A 17,733-nucleotide genomic window follows, 5' to 3' on the forward strand; every position below is an offset into this window, starting at 1 on the left:
CAATCATGTGCGATCGTGGGAAAGTAAAAACCTGCAAATAATCTCCGGTATCAATTTCACTCCTTTCGAAAACTTTATTCTTTTTCATCTCCTTCACATTTATTCTTAAATGTGAAGGAGCTTTGGAGGAGGGATAAAAAGGAAGGCAACATGAGCTTTTGCAAACTGAGCGAAGAAAAGAGTGGAAAAATGACGTGAGATTAGAAATTCTCCCTCGCTGGGTGTATTCACCCGATGTTTGGGAAGATTGCTCTATCACCGAAAATTTACTCTGCTTTCTAGTAAAGACTGTGTTTCAAGAACGAAAGCTCAGGAATGACGCAGTTACTTTCAGACATCGCGTGACACTCCGTTTTCACGATACCCCTGTTCTCTCTTATTTTTACTCATTAGACCCTGAGGTCACTGCCGCAACTGCAAAATTTTGGCCATGACGGCCGCATTATGATAACGGCGAAACCAATCCTGGGTCACAGAGAAGGGCGTTCCACATTGCCCACGTGTTACTTTAAAACCAGGAACGTCATGATATAAACTTATATTTTGAAGGCCGATTACTTCACGTCAAAAGCTTACTGCGACTTCCCTGCATTTATCATCTCTCTGCATGGCTTTTTTAATTTTTTTTTGATGTTCATTTCACTAAATTGTCTTTTATACATCTTGTTTTTGCACATTAACTCAATTCGCGGTTTGCATTTTGCAGCAGGCTGGTGCTATTTTTTTCAGAACGCAACCGGCGTCGCCACAGCGGGGGTCCTCAACGCATCGTTGTTGAAACGTATTGTTGCTGAAACTGAACCACGTTTTTTTTCTTTCAACATTGGTATACAATATTCTCAAGCGCACAGGTATAAAATAATGTGAAGCAGCTTCATCAATGGCAAGCGTCTTTTCGTTACCATAAAATATTGTCCGCCTAAGTGGTACAATGGTCTCTCATAATCATATAGTGGTTTTGGGACGTTAAACCCCACATATCAATCAATTAGGTGGTACAATGGTTGCGGTGCTGAACCACTGGCGCTGAAGTCGCGGGTTCGATTCCGGCCGTGACAGTCACATTTCGATGGCGACGAAATACTAGAGCCCGTGTACAGCGCATTATCAGCGCACCTAAAGAAATACGCCAGATGGCGGAAATCAACGGAGCCTCATAATGACAATATGGGCGTGGCATGCAAACCCCAGGCATTACTATTGACATAACTTCTGGATTATTTTTGCAATATGATTATGATTTTTCACTGTCAAAGATCTTGTTCACCACGGGTGCATCTGAGCCGCGCACCATGTGTGGGTCTCCAAGACGCGATAAAATAAAACGTCATCGTGTGCGTTGAGGAAGACTCGCCAAAGTTGTATGCAATGGCACTGTATGACTTTTATCCCATCGTCCCATGCGCGCGCAACGCCATCCCTCAACGGGGACGTTTACCGTGACTGACACCATTTTGTTTCGGGTAATTTTAACGTGATTTAAAGCCCAATTGAGACAGAATATCAATCAATCAATCAATCAATCACTCAATCAATAACACCACTTAATGTTGAGTAATCATTATGACATAAGTATTTATAGTACAGGTAAATATGCATAACGAAGCCCTATGTTTTGAAGCGCAAACGGGAGCACCTGAACCACTGTAAATAAATAAATATTTAAATGAATGTAGCGATAAATGATAATAAAAATAAATGAACATCTAGCACGTAAAAAAGATGATACCAGATATTGTAGTGACTGCTAACAATGTCACGAAATCAATGGAGGTAACATACCACAGATAACACGGCAACCATTATAAAAGCTGCATTGCGTTGAGAGGGGGAATTTCATTTCTCTAAGCAGCAACAAGGAAAAAGAGAGGGAGGGAGGGAGGAAAGAATATTCCAACGCGAATGGTCGGCCTTAGCAATAGCCATTTCCTACAAACGTGAAACTGAACAAGCCTGTGAAATCTCATTAAATTTGGTAAAGGAAATCACATCACACAAAAAGATTGCTACGTTGCGTTGCCAAGGCCGAAACACGCGAGGGTTTCACGATGAAGCGGAACATTCAACAAAGTGCCCCAGATTGTCGTGATGCCCCTGCGCATGCGCTGAAAAGCTTTTTTGTCGCGTATACCTGACTCGAACCTTCGTTCTCAGCCCATAAGCCGGGGCGGATACGCGCAATGATGACCTCCGCGGAGAAAATGTTTTGACACACGCGCACAAAGGGAGAACGAGGTGCACGCCCATGGAGCTTCTACAGGAAACCCTCAATTATCCAATCGACCACGTCGACAGCGCACGCGACACGGTGCGCAGGTGATTCGAGTTTTCGATGGCGACCATTTTCGAGTTCCCAACGGCGTGTCGAGCTCGCATTGCTCATTGCGGTTTGCGGTCTGTCATCGGCTGGCGTGCGTGGAGGCGAGGGCACGCCCATCAATGCACCGGGCTACGTGAAATATCCGCCGAGAGGGTGGTAATATGGCAGCGCGACTGACCATTAGGCCTGGATGTAATACACCAGCGGTAGTCCACGGGAAAAACTTTTTGAGGCACAGCGAACTAGGTCGAGATATCATGGCGCACGTGTATTCGGAAAGAATCAGAAGATTATGTGGAAAGAACGTCGGGCGTTGATTAAGATCGCCGTCGTGAACCAGTTTGTCCGAGGGAAAAAAAACAAAAAAAAAACATTCTGATCGCCCAAAGTTAATGGTCTGCGTCTCCACATCAAGCAACATGCTCAACTGGGCTAGCAAATAACACTAATCTTCGCTCGACGATCTCCCCTGCAGAAGGCAAGCCACTTACAGTGTAGGCTACTCGCGTGGGACTCTTAGCAAATTTGAGCTTTGTTTCGACTAGAAATAATTCACAAAGAAAGTTCTATTGCCACGTAGTAGTGATACCATAGATCACTGTGGGGGCTCCGATGTAGTCATGAAAGGGAGCTATCGTTACGTGGTTTCGCAAACGTTGCGCGAAAACAACCAAAAACAACCTCACGACAACGTAGTGACGATGCTATAGCGCACAGTGCGTGGCTAACTTGTTTGCGATGGTGGCTGCAGTTGAGAAGCGAAGCTGGCGTTAATGAACTTTGGGGTAGCACAAATTCAAACAGGCTGCGGAAACAGCGTAGTCGAAATCGATTATCTTGTACAAACACACGTTGTGCGTTTGTTCAAGTTTTAACTTGTTGCTGGAAGAACTGATGCACCTTAACACAAAAGCGATAATTACGCTGACACAAGCGTAAACACCAGACACACACATAGGAGCAGTCTGTGTGTGTCGGAGTTTTACGTGCGTGGAAGGTAGCGCGAATAATAATAATAATAATAATAATAATAATAATAATAATAATAATAATAATAATAATAATAATAATAATAATAATAATAATAATAATAATAATAATAATAATAATAATAATAATAATAAGATATAACCCTCTAAAACCGCAATGTGATTACCAGAAACGCCACAACAGAGGGCTCCAGAAATTTTCACCATCTGCGTTTTCTGAACGTGCACCTAACTACATCTAAGTACGCGGGCCACAAGCATTTTCGCCAACTAGCACAGTTATCCCTTTTGTGTTATAACTACATGGCTTCTTGGAACAACCAAAATGTAATCACGAAAAGTAATCTTGTTGATTTTACAGGTGACACATCACATTTCTGTTAAATATAGTGCTTCTTTAGAGAAAATGGCTTTCGGTCTGTAGTTCTCTTATCATCACAGTAGAGGGTTGATGACACTCGTCAACACTAGAATATTTCCCGCCGGGCCATGTAAAGCGTAGAAGACCTATGACGCGCTAAAATAAGTAAATGATAGCTATCTTCTTTCCTCTAAATGTAGTATCATGATGGTGCTTAACTCGGTTTCCAACGTCATTGTATTTGGCTTGCCAACACATCAAATGCCATCAAGGCTATAGGTGCATCGAGGAAACTGCCCTTCATCTACAGCAGTTGTTTTTTGTCATATACATTTGATTACAATGACCATGGTGCACTACTTCAGCGAGGTTGATGTACAGTCAGTGTTGTCGGCGAATTAGGTAGTCGAGCTTCTCTCTCTGTCTTTGTTACCTGCTGTACTTCGTCTTCTGCATAGTACACAACATTCACAGATTTGTTTCAATCCAAATTGATCATTGTGAGCTTTTGCACGAACCTTAACATGAATATGGAAGTTGAAGCATCTTTAACTTAGTTGCAGCCTAAGAAATGTTTTCTACAGTGAAGACTGTTCTCTTTAGCGAACAAAACAAAGCTAACTAAGAAGCAGACAAGCCGGACTGCTTCACAAAGCAATCTCGTGTGTAGAAATCATCGACTAATGTTTACTTTGATGACGTCCTCGCAAAAATAGTTTTATTTACGGGAGTCGAGTAATCCTCTTGTTTGCCGTCAAAATCATACCCTTGCCACCTTTTCATTCTAATCGCTGTAGTAGCATTGCCGCCAAAATAATTGGCGCAGATGTTTTTAAAACCCCACTTCTTCCTGTTTTTAAAAAGATTTTTAGGACTTCCATAGCTCTCCGCAAAACTTTACAGCCGGGCATTGAGACACACTAGAACTACAGCTTGCTGCTTCGTCTATAATTAGCTCATACCGTCGCGCGTTTAAATGGATGTTACAAAAGACTGCATGAATGTTGTCTTTACAGCGAAAGCTGCTATGAGATCACAGCAAGAGCCGATTATGTCGCCATTGTTGTCCAGCGCCGCCGGTGTTCGTGACAACTTCCGTGCTAAAAAAACAATAAATAAAAATATTCGTAAAAGCAGACTAGAAAACATACCCGAGCCCTCTGTGTGGCAGCCCAGTACTCCACCACTGATCTACACCGTTTTTTTTTACTGTACTGAGCTACGCTGGTGCTTGAAACTACCAGCCATCGCACGATGCAAATTGACTAGCGAGTGGGTTGTTGAATGTTCCAACCCGTTTCAAAAGCTTTTGACAAAATTTTACATAGTCGTCAGTCACAGTATCAACTAAGTGCCCATAATGCCTTACAAGTGTCTACAGGGTACCACAATTTTCCGTAGAATGGCGAATGATGGCACAGTGAACGCATACCCACTACACAGAAATTAGGATGACTTGGGGCACTGATAATATCAAGCAAGTGCTCTTGTAGCATGAGTGTCTGTCTATTGCCCCATGAGTGCCTCAAAAGGCTCTAGAAAGGCTGCTCTTCCAGCTTTTTGGTGACTGTGCGGTGCGTTCTGCACAGGCCTGGTGATTTTTGTGTTCTTTCGCAAGATAACTTTTTGAGGTGTCGATCAGATAGTCTTTGTTGAATGATGGAGAGGTATACGCCTGGCGTCAGCCCTTTCACGCTACTTCAGATAGGCTTATTAAAAGACAAAAGAATATTCACAGCGACCGCCACGTGGAACATGTCCATCGAGATGTCGAATGCAAATTAATGACAAGGCGCAAAACCAGAAGACCATGCCATCCTCACCGATCACAGCGACAGACGCGAAGTACAACTGAGACCAACACGTACAAAATTTTGTGTCAGCGAGTGTTGCTTTGTCCTACGCTGCTTTGCCTACTCTTTGTGTTGTCCTGCTGTAAAACTTCAAACCGTAGGTGCCTTGCAAGCTGCTACATTGCCGCGACCATGTCACCGACTATTTTACAGACGCTTTCTCAACGACACTCTTGGCAGTCTATTCCGCACGATGGAAGGAGATGTGAAACAAAGAGTTTGACTTCCTTGGCTTCGTAACTTCAGCGCTTGTTGCATTGCTTTTCTTTGCACAGTGGTAGCCCAGGACTGGGAGCTGCGCATGTGGTCCGCCCCCGGCTCGGTGCCTCGGGGCAGTGCCCTGCTGGTGCGTTGTCCGGTACCCAGTCACGTGAGCCACCACGTCATCGTCACCGCCTGGGAAGAGGAGCACCTCAGTCCCGCACTTATCACACCACGATCGCCGACAGGTAAGTGGCTCGAAGCAGGTTTTTCTGATGAGAATGATGCAACGCCTGGATAAATGAAAAACAAAAGTAAGAGAACACTATGCCTCTAAACGCTGCCGTAATTGTAAGCACCTTAAAGTTGGTCTGTTTTGGTGCAAACAATAAAAAAAAGAATAATTGGTTCAGAATATATAAAAAATAAAGGGGAACTTTTCAAACATACGAAGCACTTTGTCTCGTTTTTTGTGTGTGTTGTTGATATTAAAGAAAGCGGAATGTACTTAAGGGTTGATGACTCGCAAAGAGTCTGAAGTGAATACGACCATTTAGATGCTAGACTGCTCAAAAGCAAATTAAACCAAAAGGAAACAAAAGCGAAGCTTCAGTCGCCTTACAGTGGTAACATGCCATATCAATTTATCAACAAATGAATAAGAAAGGTTCGTCGAAATTCACGATTACTACCGGTTAAATATTTACTGAAGAACGTTTGTTATTCCAAAGCTTCCCAGCTTATGTGACCTCTTGCTTTGCACGATGCATGCCAGTCAGGCACATTTTCATCCGCGCTTCAGCATCCCAGCCTCAATTGTCAATTGGTTTGCAGATCACTTCAGGCAGTCGAATGCACTCAAGTTACACACACTCCCTGTAACCTTGTACGATCCGTCGACAGCATTCAGCAAGGCGACAGTTTATAGTTTTGGAAATTACGGTATCGTACACACCTCTCTGCGAGATTCAACAATTCATCCCTCGTGGTGGCCTAATGGGTACGCTTCATGCTTGACTGCTGATTTCAAGTGCAGTATTCTACGCACGGTTCCTGAATCTCACGGGACGGACTCGAGGTTGTGGCGGCCACATTTTGAAGCAGGCGACATGCTATGTTTTAATATTTAGACGCACGTTAAATAACCCCGCATGGTTTAAATTTCTCAAGCCCATCACTACGGCGCCTCTCATAATATTATATTATCGTGGTTTTGGGGTGTAAGACACGTACAATTACAAAGATGATACAACGGCAAAAATCATCGACAACGTAACCACTGCGGACGTTGAAAGTAAAGCTTCACAACATCGAAAAAGAGGAGATAAGAACGGTAAATGGCGTATTCCGTACGTGGCAGTTTTTTTTTCGTATTATAAACCTTTAGACGTGCAGAGAAAGATATTGCGACGAGAACGAATTAAAAAAAAAAGAAAAAAAATCCAAGCGTCATCAATCTGAAAGTATGAGCCGAGCTCATTCGGCTGTCAGCAATGTGATTACGCTAACGTTGGTGGGTCGCGAAAATGAAGATTACCACGCCTAAAAGCTTTTCTGATCAACCAATGGACTTCCTAATATTGTCATAAAGCAAAGATATGCTGCATGACGAAGGAGAACACACCTTAATGCTTATAAATGGGTGAAGAAGAGACATAGAATAGCGTAGATGGAGACACGGAGGGAGCCTCAAGAAGAAGAAGGATATACCACAGAATGTCCACTTCACCCAAGAATTTTCTTCGAGCCACTGGGTCTGTCTTACGAGGTAGCGTTATTTGGTTTTCTCCACCGCCAAGCTCCTTGCTTCGCCGAGTGTGCAATTTTTTATCGGCAAAACTCGTTACGTGGCGGGACCACTCCCGTTCGCTCCCATGAATGTCACATCTACCTTAACTGAATTGGTCCTTGTATTCGTCAGCGCCTTCCTTCCTTCCTTTTTGTTTTGTTACAATGTCAGTGCTCGTTGACCACCTTATTCAGTTGTAATAATCACAAGAAAAAAAAACCGTAGAAATAGTTTTGTTCCACAGATTACGAAGATTCAGATTTTGCGGAAGAACCAACTGGACGGCCTGTGTTGTTTTGGCATTAGCTTTCGTTTATTATTACATTTTTTTGCTGAAGAATACGCGTGTATGAGAGAAGAATGTGATTACAAGTGACAATTAAATTCCATAGGACGCAGAGTACCATTTGCTCATTTATTCATTTTTTGTTGAAAGCGGTCACTGTTCAGAGAAAGCTGTGCTCTTTATGCAAAGGCAGCCGAGTCCAGTGAATTAAACTTTTGCTTCCTTACAGGAAATGCTATGTCAAACAAAAAAGGACCGTGGACTTTGGTCAGGCAACGTTCGCAAGTAAAAAAAAATGAGCACTGTGAAAATTTGTATGTGTACTCTTGAACGTAGGGCGAACTCGTATGAAAAGATACTAATAGAAGGCACATAGTTTTGCGCAAACTGAATCTTACACATATAATTATTTTGTACAGTCTACAAAATGAAGCTTCTTTTTCATCATCACTTCTGTTGCGCGTTCTTTGTCGGCTCGCGAGATCTACTTGTATGCATGGGCAGGCTTGACTATTTGAGAAAATGGCATGTTCAGCAATTATTTCCGGTAAAATAGCAGTATGTTGATTAAGCGACTTTTTAAATACTACTTTATTGTTGGTTTATCATGTTTGATTTTGGAGTGAATCATCTTAGTGGTACAATTATTTCAAGCGGACGACTTGCGCAAAAAAAAAAACGCGCGTTTAGCATCCCCCCTCCGCTCCTTCCTCCTTGCCTTCTTTTCTTCCAGCAACGGGCCCCGTCTCACGCACATGGGAATGCACGTCGAGCGAACTAAACCCTCAATGAATGACCTCACAACGGACGTTGCTGAGACCGCTAGAGCCTTGATACGACCCATAGATATCGGCGTAATATTTTTGCACACATTATTCACACAAGTTCACACAGTGAGATACATTACTACAGGTGCATAAAACAGAGGCCAAAATGGCTCGCATCAACAATTACTTTGTCATCGTCGGGGCCGGCGTAACCACATTAACGGGTATTCAGACTAGTTAGCGTCTGCTAAGTACTTGCTCTAAACTGCGCATTGAACTGTGCCTCCGGGCACCTCCGCAATAATTCAGCCGAACCCCATCCAACGACCCCCGAAGGAGCACTCGATGAGCTAGCGCTTCAGTGTCGTCACTACTACATGGCGTTTCGCCTTTTGGGGAGAAAGCAGATGAATTCGAAGGACACTCGGACAATGAAGCTTTCGGGAGGGAGCTCAAAACGGTGATAGGGCGAATCGTCATGCTAGTATTAGCCCTCACTTGAGTGCGGAAAGATGATGCATTGAAACTGGGGCTGTCATGGCTAAGACACGGTAGGTGGTAGAACAAAGTACCCAGTATATGCAGATCGGAGGAGGACAACGCAGTTGTGTGGGTGTGTGCGTGGTTTGCGTGTGCGTGCGTTTGCTTGCGTGCGTGCGTGTGAATGTACTCACAAGAAAAGGCCCCTCACTGTAAGAAGTGAATGCGGACGTAATTTGCCCTGCCTTGCAACACTATTACTGTCATCGCAGTCACCGTATCTTGCGATGAAAACGATTACCTCATCCCCGAAGAAATCGTTAGCATTGATACGATTTGTAAATATATGGTGCCGCTTTTCGGATATTTCTAATTGTACTGTCACATTAAGCTGGAATCCACATTGGATTTGCAATTTTCATTCTCTTGTACGTCTGCCGCGATTCATCATCAGTTTCCGTCATTGTGGTCTTGTAACACGTTTTCAAGTATTCTTTCAATCTACACGTCATAAAAATGAAACTTTCTTTTCATTGATTTTTTTTTGCCCACGCATTTCTTTTAGCGTGATTAACAGTAACCTGTTGAGCACTTCGCGGCATCTGGTGGCGGCTGTGGTCGCTATACAGCTTACGATGCCCATGTCTTTATGGAACCCCTGTGGTGCACAATGGTCGTGTACAATGTGTTCATGACAGTTATATATGCATAACGGAATCATTTGTCAAAAGAAGTATGAGCAGTATTCAGCTGACTTTCAAATATTAACTCCGAATTCTAAGTTGCGTTCTGCTTTATAATGCTTCATTGATTTACGAAGGAAGTTGTAGTGCCAATCGGCAATGTTTGCGCAGAACGCCTGAAACGTGTTGTAGAGCTTTGTTGCCCTATTCTAGATGTCACGCGATATACAGCGAATGCCCAATAAATTGAGACCTGCGTGGTAGGCTTGATTTTATGACATCCTCTACATTTATTGCTTCTACGACACCATGTCAAACACTTTATCTTTTAAAGCTCGCTACGCAATACTTCACTCCCTCCACTCTTCTAGTTAGCTAGAGAATATCCAACAAAATATTACGAGGAAAGAAGGTTTCACTGTTGTGCTCTGAGGCAGATAATAAATCGAAGGCACTGTTTTCATAATTCTTTTCATCTCCAGCATCACAGTGCAGCGGGAAAACGCGAAAGCGTAGTATAGGTGGCTAAAAACGTGCAGCGCAGTACCAAAATCCACAGTAATGCCTTGAAGTAAGCAGAGTTGAGAGTCCATGCAATATCGTCCATGCCACGCGGAAACGAAACCATGCTCTGCGTTGCATTCACCTTTGCAGTTTCCCCTTACGCCGAGCAGCGGCAGGAGGGAATGCGATAAGACTGTATCTGGAAGACGTGTGTCTGATATATCGAATAGTCGACTAAGAAAGCAAAAAAAGCAGTAAAAATAACGTAGACTGAATAAAACAAGTTATCGAACTACGGCATGGGAGGCTCGTTCAGAAGCTCAAGAGCGCGTCAGAGGAGTATAAAGGAGACGGTGGCAACGCAATTGGAAAATTTGTGAAGAACTCGAGACAGCAAAGTTGTTTTTATGCTGGTAGGTCGCGGTGTTTTGGACAACAAAATACAAAACAAAGTAGGAGCCGCAAAAATCAGGAAAAATTGGAAAGAAGACTTTCAGAATGTCCTTTGAATAACACGATGAAGAGAGAGAGTGGCAAAGCGATCTATTGCCGGAAGGAACAAGAGCTTCTATTCGTACCCGAAACTTTTTACACACTTCATAGGTCGGAATGACGCCTATGGCCGTGGTGGTAAATAAGACGGAAGCAATACTACATGCGCGTGCCGTACACACACGCGTGGAATCTTCTTTAGAACAAGTTCTATTGCACGCTCCAAACATGCAAGACCGGGCAGGCTTTTCGTTTCCACGGCGATACTCTTTCCTTTGAACAGTTCTATTTTAGAATAGCTCAATGTACTGAAAAGACTCGGAGGTGCGAAAAAAAGTTTTAAAAACTGCGAACATGAACGACGTTTAGCGAGAGCCGCAATCGAGGCAGCTTCTCACGATTTGGACAGGGAGCCTGAAAACGCAAACGTTACAAGTCGTGGCCAATCGATTGCTGACGAAGAAAAATAAAGAAGAGATGCAAGTGGATGGACATAGAGCAATGACTCTGCCCTTATTGAGCATTGAAGCGAATGAATTGTTGGAGAGAATGACGGAGATAGGAAGTGCTGAAGAGAGCAATGCAACGTGTCAATGTATTTCAACCTTATATGCGAGGTCATAAATCTGGGACTTCGTGTTGATATCTTTCGAAAGGCGGCCTGAAGAATGTGCAAACTAAGGTGTCGATAGAGGTTGCAATGATTCAGAGATGGTTCACTTGGTGACGTCCTTTCGTGAACTTCCTGTACTCAAAACTTGTCCACGTCGGTACATAAATGACGCCGACTTCACCGTGAAAAAGCAGCACTTGACGCTTTTTGCAAAACGGGAAAAAGTTTTTGGTTACTTTTGTTTATTATGCGAATAAACGGTTGCCAAATCGATTTAGAGTTTGTTTTTCAAGACTAAGTATTACACTTCGTTGTTTAACTAAAAAAATTACGCCATCCAATCCCTGTTGTAAATGGTGTTAAAGCCATATATACTGATACGTCCCTTGTGGTGATTCTGATAGATTAAGTTTAGATCCCAGTCTCCCCTTCTTATTTCGTAACTTTGAAATTGTAAGGCAAGAACGATTAAACTCTCGTATTATCTTTTGTTTTAAAAAAAAGCAGTAGTGCTGCATTTCATTCTATTTATGTGAAATTACACAAATCTGGCCAGAATACCATGCTCTGCGTTTTCGCTCTATGTTTACCTTTGTGCATTTTTGTCATTGTACCAGGGAACTCACAACTAGTAACCAATTCTACCTATTACAGCCAATTAAAGCCCCATAAAAACATTACAAGCATAATTCCATGGATGTTTACGAGCAGTGCACTTTACACTCAGTAAAGCTTAGATGCATCTAGTAGGTTAGTTGGGAGTGTTATTACCATGCATAACTATGCGCTGTAGAGGCTCTCAATTTGCTTTGAATTTCCATTCGTAATTAGGATTTACAGGCACGCATTAGCTAATGGGCTAAGAATAATATATGGATCGGCTCAACTTCAGTAGATGAGGACAAGAATCTGCTGTGCTTTCACAGAGAAGAGAGGTTTATGGCATACCGAAATCAGTGTATTATCATAGTACCGTAATCACACCCTCCCCGCCCCCCCCCAAACACACACACACACACACACACACACACACACACGCACACGCACACGCACACGCACACACACGCGCACACACACACACACACACACACACACACACACACACACACACACACACACAAATCTAATCACATACGCAAAATGATCTTTTTACATAATACATGTGCTTAAGAGCCCATACACGCTGATCAATATGCACCACATAATCAGAGCGAAGGTGGAGGACCTCTGAGCGAACAGAACTACTGAATGAAAAGGCTTCCTAATTTGACGCCACGTTGATATATAATTGAAAGCAGTGTTATGAGTATGACGCAGATTTCCTGTGCAGCTAAAGACAAAGCTTAATGTAAGCTCAACTTCATGTGGATAAGCTTGCCCCGCCGTGGTGGTCTAGTGGCTAAGGCACTCGGCTGCTGGCCCGCAGGTCGCGAGTTCGAATCCTGGCTGCGGCGGCTGCATTTCCGATGGAGGCGGAAATGTTGTAGGCCTGTGTGCTCAGATTTGAGTGCACGCTTAAGAACCCCAGGTGGTCGAAATTTTCGGAGCCCTCCACTACGGCGTCTCTCATATTCATATGGTAGTTTTGGGACGTTAAACCCCACAAATCAATCAATCAATCAATCAATCATTCAATCAATCAATCAATCAGGAAATCATATTGGATCATATTTCAGGATAAAAAAAACCCTAGAAGGGCTCACTTTTTTTTTCACGCCTAAAGCGATGCTTTGGTGGGATGATGGGTACTCGTACAGTGTGATAACGTGCGTGTGACGTGTAAATAACACGTCAACGTGCGTTTGCCTAGGTGTGTTGTACTTCTACTTCCTTGATCTGTCGCGCGGATCTCAATCTGCCATCACAGAAAGTGGCCCGGAGTTTTCGGACGAGTCTTCCAAGTAGTGCGGAGTGCAGCTGCCACATCTCTTGATTGCTGGCTTCGGTTATTTATTGGCTCACAGTAGCGGCATCCGTGATAAGATAACCCCACTAGGTTCTTGGGGGGACGCTTTGGGTGCTGACATCAAAGATGCCGACGACTGGAGGATTGATGAGACACGAGCTAGCGCGTGTCTGGAAAAAAATAGAGGACTCATCAGGGTCGAAATTATCCCAACACAGCCACAAATTGTTGCCGCCCACACGACACCACTTCAACCCCTTGAACCTCTAACTCCGATACTGCTCACACCAAGACAAGAGTGAGATTTTTCTCAGCTCAAATTTAGCTTCCTACACTGCTAGTGGAACTGAGCTTGTTCACTAGTCCCCGTGGTGTGCTCTGCAATAAAACTCAGTTATATTAAACGTTCGTTTTGTGTTGTTTTGTTTTCTGTAATATATGTCCATACTGGTACAACGTAAAGTCTCAGAATGTGTCAAACAATGAAAATGATGTAGTATCTGCTGAAACGTAGTGCGTCCTATAGTTATTCGGAGATAACTGTTATTTATTTGCTGTTACTGTTGGGTAACAGGTAAATTATTTTTAATGCATCACTGGATCATTTTTTAAGCGTGTGTCGCGAACATTCAGTGATCGGTGTACGCTGAAGTTATTTTACAATGAGAAAGAACTAAATAAATATGTTATGAATAATGAATATCTCTTTCACTCGTCCAATGGGGAACCAGAAGTTAGAGCACCTTCCACAATGGTCATGGTTTTCTCCCAAACACACTTTCGCCTGCTAAAATGTCCTGTGATCACCATATTTACAACTGTTTAGCACTAAATATGGTTCCTGTTGGTCTCTGATGGTTGACTCTTTTATGTAATGTTATGTATGAAACAGATAACAAAGAATAAGCAAAACATAGAAAAGAATTAACTAGTATGTTCTTGCTTGGTCCCTCCCTTGTTGCCGCAAGGAGAATAACTATGGAAATTCTCTTGAAAAAAAAACGTAGCACTGCTACTTTGTATGATCACTCTGCTTCTGGTGTTACACTCATATGATGAGCTCCATGGAAAGAATAAAACTGTGGCTTGTCCTTATAAGTCGATCCCTTTATTTTAATCTCTTGTCATATAGCATGCCACTGCAGCTTATCATTGCTGCCATCTATCATAATACTTGGCGATTGTTAAACAATTTATTTCAATAGTCCAGAAAAAAAATAATATTCGCGAGAAAGAAAGTCAAATCTGGCCTTCGAACTTCCTTCCAACGCTTTGACAATCAAATCAATGAATCAATGAATGAATAAATAAATAAATCAAGCGATTGGAGACTTCAGGTTCCTAATAATAATTGTTGCGATTTAACGTGCCAAAACTACGGTACGATTATGTCAGATGCCGTAGTGGAAGGCTCCGCAAATTTCGACCACCTGGGGTTCTTTAACGTGCACCCAAACCTACATATTGTTTGCAATCACTCGATAAACGCACGAACTGCGTAGACGAATTTGTTGTGCGCGCATCTGTCCTGCCCTTAATGCGTACGACTGTTCCTTCTGCTCTCACAGACCGGTATGTGATGTTGTCGTCGGGTGACCTCTACGTTCGGAGCATGACGCAGGCTGCGCGCTTCCGCTGCCACACAGATGACGTGCTCACTCGTCGTAACAGGACGAGTGCTAACTACGCCCACTACCACGTCACAGGTGAGCTGCCCTCGACATGTTTTACCCTCACATTTAGCACTGCGTAGAACCTCGTGTCTGCGCAGTCTTATCAACTTTCTCCCTATATTCAAGTTACGATGTTTTATTCCAGAATTCCCGCCTACTTGCGTCATTTACGTCGCTGAAATACGCCACGTACTCACATCATTTTCGCCCCGGTAATAACGCGAGTAATTGCGCACACTAGTTTTCTGGCATCTACCCGAGATATCTCATAACTCATTACTTACTTCCATTAGCTATCCTTTTTCACTTCAAATTTCCACACCCGGGTTTCTAATGCGCGTATTGTATCCATTTATCATAACAGCCTAAGCAACACCTCTTAGTCAGTTTAGTTAAGTCCTGATCGTCGTCATTGTAGACATAATTCCTCTCTGCTGTATTGGGGTGGTAGACGACTAGAAAAGGGGGTATTGTACTGGGCATCGTAGCATTCGGTAATCTAATACGCCTGTTTGCTTCACCGTATATGCACAATACAGAGGGTGTCTTGGATCTGCTGTCATTTTTTTGTTATATATGCTATGCAAAGGAATAAACTTGTATTTCTTGACACGCAACAAGGCTGAAACTATTTCTGTCAAAGCTACCTTTAGGCTATATAAAACAGATTTCACCAATACATTGATGTGGCTGTAGGCCTTTGTGAAGCTGCCTCTTTCGGAGAGCAGCTTTTACCTGCAGCTGTCCTTCATCGAACTAATAATGAGAAACAAAACATTATTATTAATATTATTATTATTATTATTAATATTATTATTATTATTAGTAGTAGTAGTGGTAGTAGTAGTAGTAGTAGTAGTAGTAGTAGTAGTAGTAATCGGTCACACTTTGATAACTGCGCCCTTACTTAACTTGTGCATCTGTAGAGCTAGCGCCAGCTATCTTGGCCGCTGTGCTCGAGGGAACGCTTGTTAGCTAGATCCTCAGAACTGTATACAGTGCTATGATGTTCGGATATAGTAATACAAAACGTAGGCGTATGAGAATACCACGCCGTTGACCGAAACAGTGGAGTATTTTTCTCAGACCCCGCAGTTCTTCAGGTCTTGAAAACAGCTGCGCATCTTTCACCACAGCAGAACTCCTCTTGTGTAATGAAGATCTATCTACGTGCACCAACTATCCCAGAATACATTCCCAATAACACCACATTATTATTTCTTAAAAACTAGCAGCCTAATTTAAATACGTCTAGTCAAGTTATAGTTATTCTGAATTCTCATGCGCAATTCACAAAGAGCACCTCTGACTACAAAAATGGCGACTCTTTTTATTACTGCAAAGCTGTCATCGAGCTTTTTTGAGTGCTCACGAAGAACAAATCTTCACCGATTGATTAGAAAAGTGCCCCGCCGTGGTGGTCAAGTGGCTAAGGTACTCGGCTGCTGACTCGCAGGTTGCGGGATCGACTCCCGGCTGCGGCGGCTGCATTTCCGATGAAGGCGAAAACATTGTAGGCCCGTGTGCTCTGATTTCATCATCATCATCATCATCATCAGCCTGACTACGTCCACTGCAGGACAAAGGCCTCTCCCATGTTCCGCCAGTTAACCCGGTCCTGTGCTTGCTGCTGCCAATTTATACCCGCAAACTTCTTAATCTCATCTGCCCACCTAACCTTCTGTCTCCCCCTAGCCCGCTTCCCTTCTCTGGGAATTCAGTTAGTTACTCTTAATGACCAGCGGTTATCCTGTCTACGCGCTACATGCCCGGCCCATGTCCAATTCCTCTTCTTTATTTCAACTATGATATCCTTAACCCCCGTTTGTCCCCTAATCCACTCTGCTCTCTTCTTGTCTCTTAAGGTTACACCTACCATTTTTCTTTCCATTGCTCGCTGCGTCGACCTCAATTTAAGCTGAACCCTTTTTGTAAGTCTCCAGGTTTCTGCTCCGTAGCTAAGTACCGGCAAGATACAGCTGGTATATACCTTCCTCTTGAGGGATAGTGGCAATGTACCTGTCATAATTTGAGTGTAATTTGAGTGCTCTCATTTGAGTGTACTTTAAAGAACCCCAGGTGGTCGAAATTTCCCGAGTTTCCACTAGAGCATCTGTCATAACCATATGGTGGTTTTGGGACGTTAAACCCCACAAATCAATAAATCAATTGAGTCAAAAAGTGTATACATTTCTTGGCAACACGCCTAAAGTACACATCGCAGCCTTTACTTCATTAGGAAAAAGTACAAAACAAGAAAACAAACTCCAGAATTTACGAATAATAGTTTGTTAAGCACGTATTCCCGTAGGAAGCGTCTCCGAACAAGTCTAGTCAAGCCTGATTCATTCGCCGACTGGTGGGCCTCATCCTGCACTTAACCATTTTAAAACAAAACCTTCATATTGCTAAGGGAAACGAAAAACCGTTGGCTTCAGAAACGATAATGGCCTCCATTGGCTACTCCATCAGTGACGCCGTTTTCTACGTAGCACGCAAACGCGCGTGCCATTGGGAGCGCCGTCTGGGATGTCATTCATCCCTTCTTAGCTGGCCGCCGAGTCCGCGCGCAGTCGTTTCAACGGAGTGGCTTTGAAAGAAAGAAAAATGAAGACAAAATCACAACATATCCATGGAGTGAATGATGATGAGAGGGGCGAAGCGTCCGTCAGCCCGTTCGTGCTTCCCTCCGTCCGTCAGTTCTTGCTTCCGTCTGTCCGCGCGACCATCCGTGCGTCCATCCATGCGTCCGTTCATCTGTCCGTACGTCCGTTAATGAGTCCGTCAATCCATCTGTCTGTCTGTCTGTCGGTTCG

General features: G+C 43.3%; 1 protein-coding gene across 1 annotated transcript in view; it reads left to right on the top strand.

Annotated features, from left to right (window-relative positions):
* LOC119169279 (cell adhesion molecule Dscam1) overlaps positions 1-17,733 on the top strand; it is a 160,555-nt gene that overhangs the window by 83,646 nt on the left and 59,176 nt on the right. Inside the window, exons 3-4 of the mRNA XM_075879613.1 lie at positions 5,799-5,972; positions 14,813-14,950. Of these exons, the coding sequence (XP_075735728.1) occupies positions 5,799-5,972; positions 14,813-14,950 (312 nt within the window). The remainder of the gene's footprint in view (positions 1-5,798; positions 5,973-14,812; positions 14,951-17,733) is intronic.

Source organism: Rhipicephalus microplus, chromosome 2 (assembly GCF_043290135.1).
Source record: "Rhipicephalus microplus isolate Deutch F79 chromosome 2, USDA_Rmic, whole genome shotgun sequence".
NCBI classification, from domain to species: Eukaryota; Metazoa; Arthropoda; class Arachnida; order Ixodida; family Ixodidae; genus Rhipicephalus; species Rhipicephalus microplus.